The sequence below is a fragment of the Herpailurus yagouaroundi genome, unplaced genomic scaffold (assembly GCF_014898765.1).
Source record: "Herpailurus yagouaroundi ecotype Mexico unplaced genomic scaffold, PumYag 184, whole genome shotgun sequence".
Taxonomy (NCBI): domain Eukaryota; kingdom Metazoa; phylum Chordata; class Mammalia; order Carnivora; family Felidae; genus Herpailurus; species Herpailurus yagouaroundi.
This window is the reverse complement of record NW_024412415.1, coordinates 30,532,042-30,545,095: the sequence shown is the minus strand read 5'-3', so window position 1 is coordinate 30,545,095 and position 13,054 is coordinate 30,532,042. Positions and strand designations below refer to the sequence as shown.

The window sequence follows — 13,054 nt, the reverse complement described above, 5'->3', positions numbered from 1 at the left end:
TGCTCCCTGCTCTGATCTCAGCGTCTACAAACTCTGCCTGGTACATAGCAGGCACTCAATATATACTTGCTGAATGAAAAAAAAAAAAAAAAAAAGATGGATGAGCAGACACGCGCCACAATGCGTCCTGCGACTTCAAGCAAGTCGCCACCCGTTTCTGGATTTCATCTCGGTCCCCCACCGCAGCGGTGTCCGTTCCGCGCCGCGTTCGTTCCTCCGGCCACTAGACTGCACTGTGGCAAGGGACCCCACCCAGCAGGGAGCGGCGCCCTTCTTGGCCCCGCCGAGCCTTCGCTGGTCGGAGGGCGGGTCGCGACGAACCGGAAGTTCCGAGGCGCCAGCGCCGCCGCCGCCGCTGCCGCTGCCGCCTTTAAGTGCCGCGTTCGCCGCCTGGGTTGCCACCGGCGCCGTCGCCGAGGAAGCCGCTGCAGCCGGGTCGGGAGTGGAGGCGGCGCGGCATGAAGCGGCGCAGGCCCGCTCAGTAGCACGCGTCGGGACGCTCCGGGCGGGGCCGGGGGGGAAGGTGCAGTATCCGCCCCCTCTCCTTCCCCTTCGCCCGCGAGGCCTGGGCCCCAGCCCGGCGGGCCCGCTCCGCCTTACGGAGGAACCGCCCGACGCGCTCTCCCGGTTAGCCCGCCGTGCGGTGTATCCGGCGCGCCGCCCTGCGCGGATCAGAGCCGGTGGCGGGGCCCCGCTTGCCGGAAGAGGAAGCCGAGGCTCTGAGATTCCGAGTCCACCAACGTTCACTGGGCGCCCCCTGAGCGCTGGGTGCTGGCCTCCCGGCTTCCACGTCCGTTATCCTAATTGAGCCTCGCTGGGGTTGGGAGCCGGGTAGTGCCCGGGCTTACGGATGAGGAAACAGAAGCTCGCAGAGGCGAAGGGATCTGCCTAAAGTTCGACTGTGGCGGATCGGATTCGGACTGAGATTTTTCTGGTTTCCCAGCCGGTGTTCCTTCCTTTTTCCTGTCCCACTCTAGGTCGATTCCCTCCCTGCTTCACTGCGGGGGGGGGCCCCCCCCCCCCCCCGCTCATTCTCTTTCACCCACCCGGGGCAGGATATATACGTTCCTTTCCCGCTCCCCCACCTCTCCCCCTCACACGCTTTTCTCCTAAGACTTCTAAGACTTGGCATTCCCTCCCCTCCCCCCCCGCATTCTCCTCAACATTCTCTGCTACACCTATCCTCTTCTTCCCCATTCACACCTTTCAAGATCTTTGCCCAGTCTGTGATAATCAACCTCTCCACTAGCTCTGGACCCAGAAAAGTGAAATGGCTAGGCTTAAGTGACGCTTGGGGTGTTTCAACTGGACGACTGGTTGCCTCTTGGATTGAAAATTAAGAATGACGTTTTAGTGGGTCCAAATTCAGGAGTCCTGAAGCCGTTCTCTAACCCAACACGCTCTTATCTGAGTGAGGGGCTTAGTACATGGGAACATGTCTTGACATCTTAGTCCATCGTTCTCATGCTAGCATAGCTTCACCCTTTTCCCTCCATTGCCACTGACCTTTTCTCACCGCATCTCCCCTTCACCTACTTGGTGAGCCCAGAATTAAAACTGATAACAAAGTAACAAGTGTAATCACAGCTCCTCCTTTCTTTTTCCTTTTACTAAGCCAAAATTTCAACAAGCTTAATGTTTCCTTTTAGGGCAAAGTTACCTAATTCAATTGTTTTCAGACTATAGGTGGAAAGGAAAAGAGCAAAAGTGGAGTGCACTTTAAACGGATAGCGCATTCTTCATCTTATGAAAAAAATTATTAAATGCAAGTTAGTTCCCTTTCCATGAAAATGGCCTGTTTTATAATTTTTACTGGTTATTCTACGGAGTCTGTCTCCACCCAGCTCAGTATGTATTATAATGTAAAAGCAGGAACAGGAACAAGCACAGAGAAATAAATTTTATTAATCCTCTGTCATTTTTGAGGATTTACGGCAGCCACTGAGTAACCTCACATTTGTATGCCTTTTATACTTTTTGAAGGTCTTCCATAATTTGCCTTTTAATGTATATATACATGTCAGGATTTAGACTGTGTTTGGATATCCTTTTGAGTAAATTAGGCTGTACATTTCTGAGATTTTTAAAAAATTGTAATTATAATAATCTAAAATGTAGATAGAAAATAATTCAGGCATTATATATTACACCAAGAAGGTTATTTCTGTTTCAGTTTTAAGTACTATTTGAGATTTGAGATTTAATCTTTTTGGCCACATATGCTCCGTTTTAATAATGATCAACAACAGCCTTGTATCTTATCTCATTATCCTGGTGAGCAGGATTGGATGGTGAGAAAAGGAAAGACTCCTGTGAGAAGAGAGCAAGATGAGCAGAGGGATCTATGCTTGAAGTTGAGTCACTTGAAAAAGATCTCTTTGAATGTGGAAGAGATCTGAGCAGATGAAAATACAATCAGGTAGGCATGAGGGAAGGTCCTTAAGTGAAGAGGTAGGGGGGCAGTGAAATATATGCACTGTGCTGAAAATGTATACTGACTCTCCTAATTTTTGAAGTTAGAATCTTAGGAATGTATTTGAATATAAGATGTTATGGAAACCTGGAACTTAAGTCATTTAGTTACACACTTGTGTATATTACTAAAATTGTATAGTATTAGCTGTATCCTGGAAAATGCAGGATGTACATTTACTATAAGCACATAGAGTAGTAGAATGTCATTTGAACTGTGAAGTTTGTGTGTGTGTAGACAGAGACAGAAATAGTCCAGAGACCTAGTACAACTTAGAATAGCAGGTAACTTGCTATTAATAAGTGCGCGCTAACACAACTTTTACATAGGAGAGATGTCAAGTTAACGGTGACTCAGGAAGCTGGGCACTAAGCCTTGGGAAGTCTGCCCGCTGAACTTCCCTCTTCTGTTCCCTAGCCTTATTCTTGTGAGCAGTGGTTTGAAGGTGAAGTTCCAAATTTAACAAATGGGGGGTTCAAAAAAATGAGCACGGTTTGTGTAGCTTCTCTCACTTGTCCTTCGCTCTGTTAGGAGTTGAACTAGATCCACTTACATATTTGATAGAAAGTAGGCCTCCCATTAGCTTTTAGGTGGGCAGTCACCACTGTCATAAACTGCTCCTTACTATCAGTGTGCTAAGTAGCAGTTGAGCTAAATGACTTTTCTCTACTGAACTGTTTGGATTTTGGTCATTGGAAGTAAATGTCCTGTCCTAGTAACATTACAAGTTGGATACTTGATAAAACTCTTGAGTGGGTTTTTTGTCCACTTGTGCTACTGTTACATTGAAAATGGTAATATGTTTCGCTGTAGCATGAAAAAAGACACACTGTTCTGGCCACACACTGTTCTGCCGTAAAGCTTGCCTAGTGTAGTAATTCACAACCCACACCTAATTAATTACTTTTTCTCTGTGGTTGGTAGTTACCACGAACTCTTGTGAACCTGGGAAGCTGAGCTTTAAAAAAGACATCGTGTTAAATATACAATCATGTACTGATTGTTGCCCTAGAAGTAGTTAATAATTATGTGAAATCCGTTACATAAATGCAATCTATTTATCTCCCAAATCAAAAAAAGCAGGTTGCTCCAGAATTTTTATGTTGCTTCTTTTTGGTAGTTTCATGAATAATGCGTGGCAGAACATCACACAATGGCTTATGATAACACTTCTTGATATTTTCTCTGATACTTTGCTTGTGTTACATTTAAGTTTTGAAATAAAGGAAAATACATCCTCTTCTGAATTTGTAAAATGAAAAAAACACCATTGGTAGATGAAATGTTAATATTGTTTTGGGGTTGAACTGGTAAATTGGGTTCCCACTTCAAATATCGATAGTACAAAAGTTAAATGCTTTTTGCATAAACTATTTCAACTAATTAAAGCCGCTTGAAAATAGTATCTTTTTCCTCTCTGAGAGTAAAAGTTGTATAATCTATAATCATAGTTACATAAATTCCTTATAGTCACCAAAAGTGATGGTAAGATAGTGATGTCTAGGCAAGAGCAGAAGACAAAGAAAAATGTACCAGCCAGTTAAGTCTTTTGTTGTTTGGAGTTCTATTTAAAAGGATACAGCGTTTATATTTTCATGGGTAAGTGCCCTATTACATTACATTGTATTATTACAAGTACATTGTTGACAGCAATTTTATCACTGTTCTAATTGGTCACAGTTATTTCTGTTAACTGAAGAAGTTCATGTTTATCAAATGTGTTACTTTTTTAAGTGCAAAAACACTTAGCTCCCTTAGCACATTTAGCTTCACTATTGACATGCTCTTGGATGGAACATAGCAGCCAACTGGCATATGGCCTGTTTCCTTCCAGTGTGGGAAAGAAAAAAGGAATTTTGGCAAGAGATATGTAAGGACAGCCTTTTATAAAAGGTCCTAAAGCGATTTATAGTCATAGTGAAATAGACATGACCTCAATTTTTAAAAAAAAATCTCATTTTTAAACTGAATCGAGAAGAGGGAGCTATTACTTTTACTAGCTTTCATTGCAAATGTGCTGAAGACCATCTTTTTCTTGCCTTTTTTCGGGGGGGGGGAGCACTATCAGACTGTCATTCCGATTAATATAAAAGAAGGCAGGCCTGTGAACAACTAACTTCATGTGCCTTATTTTTCTAGGAAAATGCAACATGGCAGCAGCAATGGAAACAGAACAGCTGGGTGTTGAGATCTTTGAAACTGCAGAGTGTGAGGAGAATATTGAATCACAGGATCGTCCTAAATTGGAGCCATTTTATGTTGAGCGATATTCCTGGAGTCAGCTTAAAAAGCTGCTTGCTGATACCAGAAAATATCATGGCTATATGATGGCTAAGGCACCACATGATTTTATGTTTGTGAAGAGGAATGATCCAGATGGGCCTCATTCAGACAGGATCTATTACCTTGGTGAGTATGAAGTCATAGTTTCTAGGGGAAATTCTTTCTGGATTCAAACTTACAAGCTAGATACAATTGGTGAACAAATAAATGAATCAGTAATGTTCCATTCAAGGGAAAAAAATGATTGGAAGAACTTCAGTTTTGGTGCTGTTGTAATTTCGGTTTGTCCCATTATTTTCACTTGCAGGTACGAAACCATGAGTTGATTGTGGCCTGCCTTTCAGAATCAAAGTTAAAGATGCCAGAAATTACTTCTTCCTAAAGCTAGTTCAAAATGCCTTTCCTTGGGAATGGTCAGATTAGGAACACAAACAGTAAAACCACTCTCATCAGTGGCTACTTTCATTTTTTTTAAACCAAGACTGGATTTGGTGTCTTTTTTTCTGAGCCTGTTCACTCCAGATTTAAGATCCATCTAAATTAAATATATTATGCCACTGACTTACTTTTTTGTTTATTAACCTTTTAAAAATAAATTTATTCCTCTCCTTCAAGGTTATTTCATTCATATACATGCATATATTTTTAGAGCTATTCTCTGGATTAGTGCACATCAGTAATTATAGATGCATTTTTTTTTAACAACTCCAGAGTATTCCATTATATAATTGTGCCATATTTACTTAGCCATGCCCCTAATAATGGGCATTTAGGTTTTTCTATTATACTGTTAGAAAAGATGATGCGATGAATATTTTCTGTGTTAGATCAATTTGTACATTTGTGAATTTTATTATGTATAGGACTGATTCCAGAGAGTGGGAATGTTGGGACAAGAGTTGTATGTATTCTGAATTTTGGTTGATATTGTCAAATTACCCTTCCATCGAGGGTTTATATTCCTATCAGCATTGTCTCAGAGTATCTGTTTCTACACACCTGTACCAGTAGTGGGTAATCAGACTTTTTTATCTTTTCTAGTCTGATTAGTGAACAGCCATCTCATTGTAGTTAGTTTTATAAATTACTATTTTTTTAAGTTGGAGTATAATTGACATATATATTAGTTTCAGGTATATGACATAAAGATTGGATATTTATGTACAATATAAAAGGATCACCAAAATAAATGATCTAGATATTTTATAATAATGTCTAGATTTTAACTAGATATGTTTCACCTTACATAGTTAACAAAAAATTTTTTCAATGATTTTTTTTATGATAACTTTTTTTTTAAGTTTATTTATTTTGAGAGAGACAGAGTACCAGTAAGGGAGGGGCAGAGAGGGAGAGAGAGAATCCCAAGCAGAGCTCAAACTCATGAAGCTGAGATCATGACCTGAACCAAACCAAGAGTCAGACACTTAACCAAGTGAGCCACCCAGGTGCCCCACTTACCTACTTTTAAGATCTGTTCTCCTACCAACTTTAAAATATGCAATACAGTATTATGAATTATAGTCACCACTCTGTACCTTATATCCCTGTATCTCATTATAGTTTTAATTCCAGTTATAAGTGAGGTTGAGCATCTTTTTACATATTTAAGAGACCTTTATATACCCTTTTCTGTGACTGATTTATAACATTTGTCTGTTTTTTGTTGGACTGTGGGTGTTTCTTATTAAAACATTTTTTTTGTATAATGAGGGAATTAAACCATTGTAGTGTTTTCCTCTGAGGTTTAATTTGTCTTTTGCCTTTAGTGCCTTTTGCCACATAGAAATTTGTGATTTTTTTTTTTTTTTTTTTTTTGATAGTTAAATTTGTATTCTCTGTAGGCTTTGGCATCGTATCTAGAAAGGCTCTCCCTGGGGCGCCTGCGTGGCTCAGTCAGTTAAGCGTCCAACTTCGGCTCAGGTCATGATCGCACAGTTTGTGGGTTCAAGCCCCATGTCAGGCTGTGTGCTGACAGCTCAAAGCTTGGAGCCTGCTTCGGGTTCTGTGTCTCTCTCTCTCTCTGCCCTTCCTCACTTGTGCGCGCGCTCTCTCTCTCTTTCAAAAATAAATAAACATAAAAAGAAAAAATTAGGCTCTCCCAACTCCAGGATTATGTCATTTAAAATCTGTATATATTTTGGACTTTCTGTTTTGTTCCATTGCTCCCTCAGATCGAGTGCAGCATAGTATTACTATTATTGTTATCATAGCTCTATATGTTTTCCTATTTGGTAGCACTAGTCACCTTTCATCACTCTCTTTCATATTTGTTTCGGCTATTTTTGTTTGCTTGTTTTTCTATGAACACTTAAAAATAGCCTAGATAGCTTTTTTTTCCCTGATGCTGTTTAAACTCCTTTAGGATTGATGTTACATTTATAGGTGAAGTTAGGGAAAATTGACAGTCTTCAGAATTTTGAGCTCTTCAAGAAAGTTGTATGCCTTTTCGTTTGTTCAAGTCTTTTATATTCATCTGAATTTAAAATATTTTTTTGTATAAATCCATTGTTCTAAAAGTTTTAATATACTTTGAACACCCATAAGTGTGTTCTAGTGTGTCATCAGGAGAGAAACAATGGGAAAAGTTTGTTTTGTGCTTATATGGAACTGGTGTGTGTGTGCCTAGAATGCCTTGGAAGTTTTTATTGGTCACATATGAAGCCAGGGAAGACATGGAACAAGGCACAGTTTCAAGAGGTTCAGCTGAAATGATTATGGGGAATGGTTCTCATTTGAAAATAGATGAGAACCAAGTTTTTCATGTTTGAGGGCTGAAGACTCAAATCTTTTTTTTTTTTTTTTTAATGTTTATTTTTGAGAGAGAGCATGAGTGGGGGAGGGGCAGAAGGAGAGGGAAACATAAACCTGAAGCAGGCTCCCGGCTCTGAGTTGTCAGCACAGAGCCTGATGCAGGGCTTGAACTCAGAGACCACGAGATCATGACCTGAGCCAAAGTCGGACGCTTAACCGGCTGAGCCACCCAGGCGCCCCAGGGCTGAAGACTCTTAGAAGGAGAAGGCTTAAGGAGGATATGATCACATTTTATAAAGTTATGAATGGTATAGATAGGTGACTGCCATTCTGATAATTCTTTAACAAAGTAACTCTAGAATTACAGAATAGGTTTAAGACAGAGTCAAGCTCTAAAGTGAATGTCAGTTGATATCTTTTTATTCCAAAAGGCAGTACAAATTAAGAAAGCTTAAGAACAGTTTATGAAAATAAATAAAGGAAGACATGGATATTTGGGGGCTCATCCCCAGCCTTTGCAGGGGTTAGCATGGAAGTTACCATGCCCTTCCATACACTACCTCCTCTGCCATTATCACAAACACTATGCTAATGGGGCGTCTGGATCGCTTGGTCGGTTAAGTGTCCTACTTCGGCTCAGGTCGTGATCTCACGACCTGCTCTGCTTGTCGGTTCGAGCCTGGTGTTGGGCTCTGTGCTGATAGCTCAGAGCCTGAAGCCTGCCTCAAGTTCTGTGTCTCCTCTCTTTGTCCATCCCCTGCTCATGCTCTGTCTCTGTCTCTCATAAATAAACATTGAAAAAAAAAATTAAAAAGAAAAAAAAACACACTAGGCTGAGGATCTGTTCTAGCCGAGAGAGAGTTCCTTGGTCTTCCTGTTGTGCTTTATTTTCTTCTTCCTTCACTCTCCCCTAGATTTTTTGGAAATGATACCATTCTAGCACATTTTATGGTAGAAGGGATTTGTTTTACTTTGAATTTTCTTTGGTTCACATCTTCATAATGTGTTTCTATTACTTCTCTTTTGTATGTAGCTCATTCCACACTGCTGTGATATTCCCATTCAGTTACTGCATGATTTCACAGAATAGACCTGACTTCTACTTAGTATAGACCTCTTTACTTCATCCTTCCCCAATGAAGAACAAAGAGATTTTTAGCAAATCAAATAGCAGATTTTTGTTTTGTTTTAATGAGTATACTTAGATCTGAAATGTATTACATTTCAGTAATGTAAATGTATTACTGACTATGGTTATAGGATATTTATAACAGGAAAAACTAGTATTCAGTTAGATCTATGTATACTTCTAAATAAGTATTTTTTAGGGGCACCTGGGTGGCTCAGTTGGTTAATTAAGTGTCTGACTTTGGTTCAGGTCATGATCTCATGGCTCTTTGTGCATTCTCTCTCTCTCTCTCTCTCTCTCTCTCTCTCAAAAATAAATCAACATAAAAAAAAATTTTATTCAGAGCATTAGCGGGGAAAAGGCGGGGAGAGAGGGAGACACAGAACCCAAAGAAGGATTCAGGCTCCAGGTTCCATGCTGTCAGCACAGAGCCCAACATGGGGCTCAAACCCACAAACCGCGAGATCATGACCTGAGCTGAAATCGGAAACTTAAATTAACCGACTGAACCATCCAGGCAACCCCTGGCCCCTAATTTTTTTTAATAAGTATTTTTATTTGTATTTTTTTAGTTTTTTAATGTTTTATTTATTTTTGAGAGAGAGAGACAGAGCGTGAGCGACAGAAGGGGCAGAGAGAGAGACAGACACAGAATCCAGAGCAGCTCTAGGCTCTGAGCTGTCAGCACAGAGCCAGACATAGGGCTTGAACTCATGGACCGTGAGATCATGACCTGAGCTGAAGTCGGGCGCCTAACCACCTGAGCCACTCAGGCGCCCCAATAAGTATTTTTATTTTTTTAAGTTTATTTATTTATTTTGAGAGAGAGTACAAGCAAGAGGGGCAGAGAGAGAGAGGGAGAGAGAGAATACCAAGCAGGCTCTGCACTGCCAGCACTGAGCCCTCCGTGGAGCTTGATCTCACAAACCGTGAGATCATGACCTGAGCTGAAATCAAGAGTTGGATGCTCAACTAGGTGAGCCACAATTCCTAAATAGGAATTTTCAATGATTCAGGAGAAGAAGAAACTTAGTAACCTGAAGTTTCCACAAAGCTCCATGCTTTTGCGTTTCATGAATCTATTGCCAACTTGTAAGAGGGCTTAACAATTTTCAAAAAACTAAAAAGATATTTGTCCTTATATCGTCTTACACACTTTCACGTTTGTTTTGAGAGGGTCCAGGATCTGAATATTGAAAAGAAACTAGAGCATTCTTCTGTGAAGCCTGGGTTTTACTGAAGAAAATTCCCGTGGCAAATGGCATGTGCATCTCCTACCTGTTAACCTTCCCAGAGAGTGCAAAACTTCGCGTTATGTAGAAGGCTTTATGTACTTACCACTACGATTGCAGTAGACTGCTTTTTCTGGAAATGATTTTTAAATGATTATTTTTCTCTTATAGCTATGTCTGGTGAGAACAGAGAAAATACACTGTTTTATTCTGAAATTCCCAAAACCATCAACAGAGCAGCAGTCTTAATGCTCTCTTGGAAGCCTCTTTTGGATCTTTTTCAGGTAGGATTAAACATTGCTATTCCTGTGATTTGGTGTACATTTTCAGATGCCTTTATTAAGAGGCAGAAATTCAAGTGGGTTTTATATTTGAAGTAGATGTGAATCAAAAAGAATGAAAACACGTTTATAGTTTTGAATGTATGACTGTTAAATTCCATTTAATTCTCAACATCTGAAACTAAGGGATGTTACAATTCAGGTTTCAAAACTACTTTCTCCCTGTTAAACCACCTTCCCCTTCTATAAACTTGTTAGTTATATAGTTCTCACATTTTGGGGGAGGAGTTATTCATATAAAGGCAGATATATGTTTCTGCCTTTATATTCATATAAAGGCAGATATATAGTTCCAGAAAGCTTTTGTTTAAATTTTTAAATTGAATCTTTAGTTTTACTGCTTAGTAACAGTGCTAATGTAAGGACACTAAGTTCAGTTTTTATTTCTAAATAGTATAATACAATTTATGTAGAATCAAAAGCTTAGGGGTTGTTAGGGGGGTTTTTTTGTTTGTTTGTTTTCCTCAATATTTTATCTTTAGACAAAAAGCAAATAGTTGAAAACATCCCAAGAACAAGATGACAGTTTGGGTGTGATCGTTTGCCCTTTTGGTTCCCATTTATTATTTTACATTGAATATTTCCTTACTAAATAGCATTTTGGGTTAAATGAGCTAAATGTGATACTATTCTTAGGAATTAAAAAAAATAATTTCTATGATAACTAATCATTTTGATTGCAAATATATCACTGTTGTTTTTTACATAGACTTCATGACTTTTCTTTAAAACAGAAAAATTCCTGTTTTTAAGAACCAAAATAATGGTAGTTTTCTAATGAAACAGTTTGCAAATTAATAAATCAAACTTTTATTTTAAACTTTTATTGTGGAAAATTTCAAACTAGTAAAATTGTATGTAATTATCAAGAATTATCAAATCTTGGCCATTTACATTTTATTGCAGCCCTACCAGTCTCCCCTTGCAATCCCTACCCCCACTTCTTGGATCATTTTGAAGCAGAGCCAGATATGTTGTTTCACTCGTAAATAAGTCAGTGTGTGTCTAAAAGATACAAATTCTTGGGGCGCCTGGGTGGCGCAGTCGGTTAAGCGTCCGACTTCAGCCAGGTCACGATCTCGCGGTCCGTGAGTTCGAGCCCCGCGTCGGGCTCTGGGCTGATGGCTCAGAGCCTGGAGCCTGCTTCCAATTCTGTGTCTCCCTCTCTCTCTGCCCCTCCCCCGTTCATGCTCTGTCTCTCTCTGTCCCAAAAATAAATAAACGTTGAAAAAATTAAAAAAACAAAAACAAAAAAACAAATTCTTTTTAGAAATTACCACAGCATCATTATCATAACTTTAAAAACTGCTGATCTTTTTTTCATATGAAATATTCAACTGGTGTTCAAATTTCCCTGATATTTAATAAAATTTCTCTTTTTTTACACTTGATTTGTTCAAATCAAGGTCTAAATAAGGTTCACATGTTATAATTTATTAATAGGTCTCTTTTAATCTATTGGTTTTCCCTCTATCCTTTTTTTTCCTCATTGTACTTTATCCATTGAAGAAAGGTTTTGCTGATTGCTTATCTGTGGTGCTATTTGATATGTTTTTTGGCCCCCATATTTTCTGTAAATATGAATAGGTAGTTAGATCTAGAAACTTGATCAGACCCAGGTTTGCTTTTTTTTGAAAGCAGGGTCTTGAAAAGATATTTGTACACCCATGTTCATAGCAGCATTATTCACAATAGCCAAAAGGTGGAAACAACCCAAGTGTCCATGGATAGATGGATGGATAAACAAAATGTGGTATATACATACAATGGAATATTATTCAGCCTTAAAAAAGAAGGAAATTCTGACATGCTACAGCATCGATGAACCATGAAGACGTTATAATAAGTGAAATAAGCCAGTCACAAAAGGACAAATACTATATGATTCCACTTATATGAGGTACCTAAAGCAGTCTAATTCATAGAGACAGAAAGTAGAAGGTGGCTGCCAGGGGCTGGGGGAAGGGAAGAACGGGGACTTGTTTAATGGGTATAGAATTTCAGTGTTGCAAAATGAAAAATTCAGAGATGGGTTATACAGCAATGTGAGTATACTTAACACTACCGAACTAAACACTTAAAATAGCTAAGATGGCAAATTTTATGTTACATGTATTTTACCACAATGTAGAAAAAAAGAATACTTCTTAGATAAGGTTTGCTTCCATCAGGAGGCATATAGAACTTTATTTCTCTTCTTGTGATGATAGCACCCTTTGGATCATTGCCAAAATCCATTAATTTATGAGGAGTTAAAAAATGGTGGTATTTTATTATTCCTTCTTCATTTATTAACTGAAATACTTCTATAAAAAGAAATTGCTATTCAAAAACTCAAGAAACAATGGAAAGGCAGAATAAATTTTGATTCTTTCCCCTTATTTATCATTTTTCAAATAATTTGTTTCCTGTAGTCCTTCATAGGTGATCACCTAGGTTTTTCAGAGGAAAGTGTTTTTTGGTGTGTGTGTGCGTGTGTGTGTGTGTGTGTGTGTGCATCCATCCTCATAAACTTGTAGAGTAAGCCTATTTGATGTTTTTTGATCCACTGACAGTTATTATTCTTACTGTACAAATTGTCTTATTTTTGGCTGGTGACAGCCCCTTCAACTTGACGTGTCAAATCCTTTTGGCATGATACTTGCTGCTATAATGAAGATTTTCCACCTTACACATTGCCTTTTGCGTGCTTGGAGTCCATCATTTCTGCAAGGAACTCTAGTTCCTTTAGAGGAAATTGGTATTAAGAGACCACGATGTGGGTACTAGGAATGCTCATTATTATTGGGTTTGTCATCGTTTCTAGGTTTTTTATTGAACAAACTAGGGAATATATACATTC

General features: G+C 39.1%; 1 protein-coding gene across 4 annotated transcripts in view; it reads left to right on the top strand.

The window, feature by feature from the left end:
• Positions 1 to 410: 410 nt before the first annotated feature.
• DPP8 (dipeptidyl peptidase 8) overlaps positions 411 to 13,054 on the top strand; it is a 69,932-nt gene continuing 57,288 nt past the window's right edge. For 2 of the 4 annotated variants that reach the window (XM_040493001.1, XM_040493004.1), the window contains exons 1-4: positions 411 to 523; positions 2,283 to 2,419; positions 4,613 to 4,882; positions 10,043 to 10,155. In XM_040493001.1, the coding sequence (XP_040348935.1) occupies positions 2,383 to 2,419; positions 4,613 to 4,882; positions 10,043 to 10,155 (420 nt within the window). In that variant the 5' untranslated portion in view covers positions 411 to 523; positions 2,283 to 2,382. The other 2 variants (XM_040493003.1, XM_040493002.1) reach the window with 2 other exon arrangements.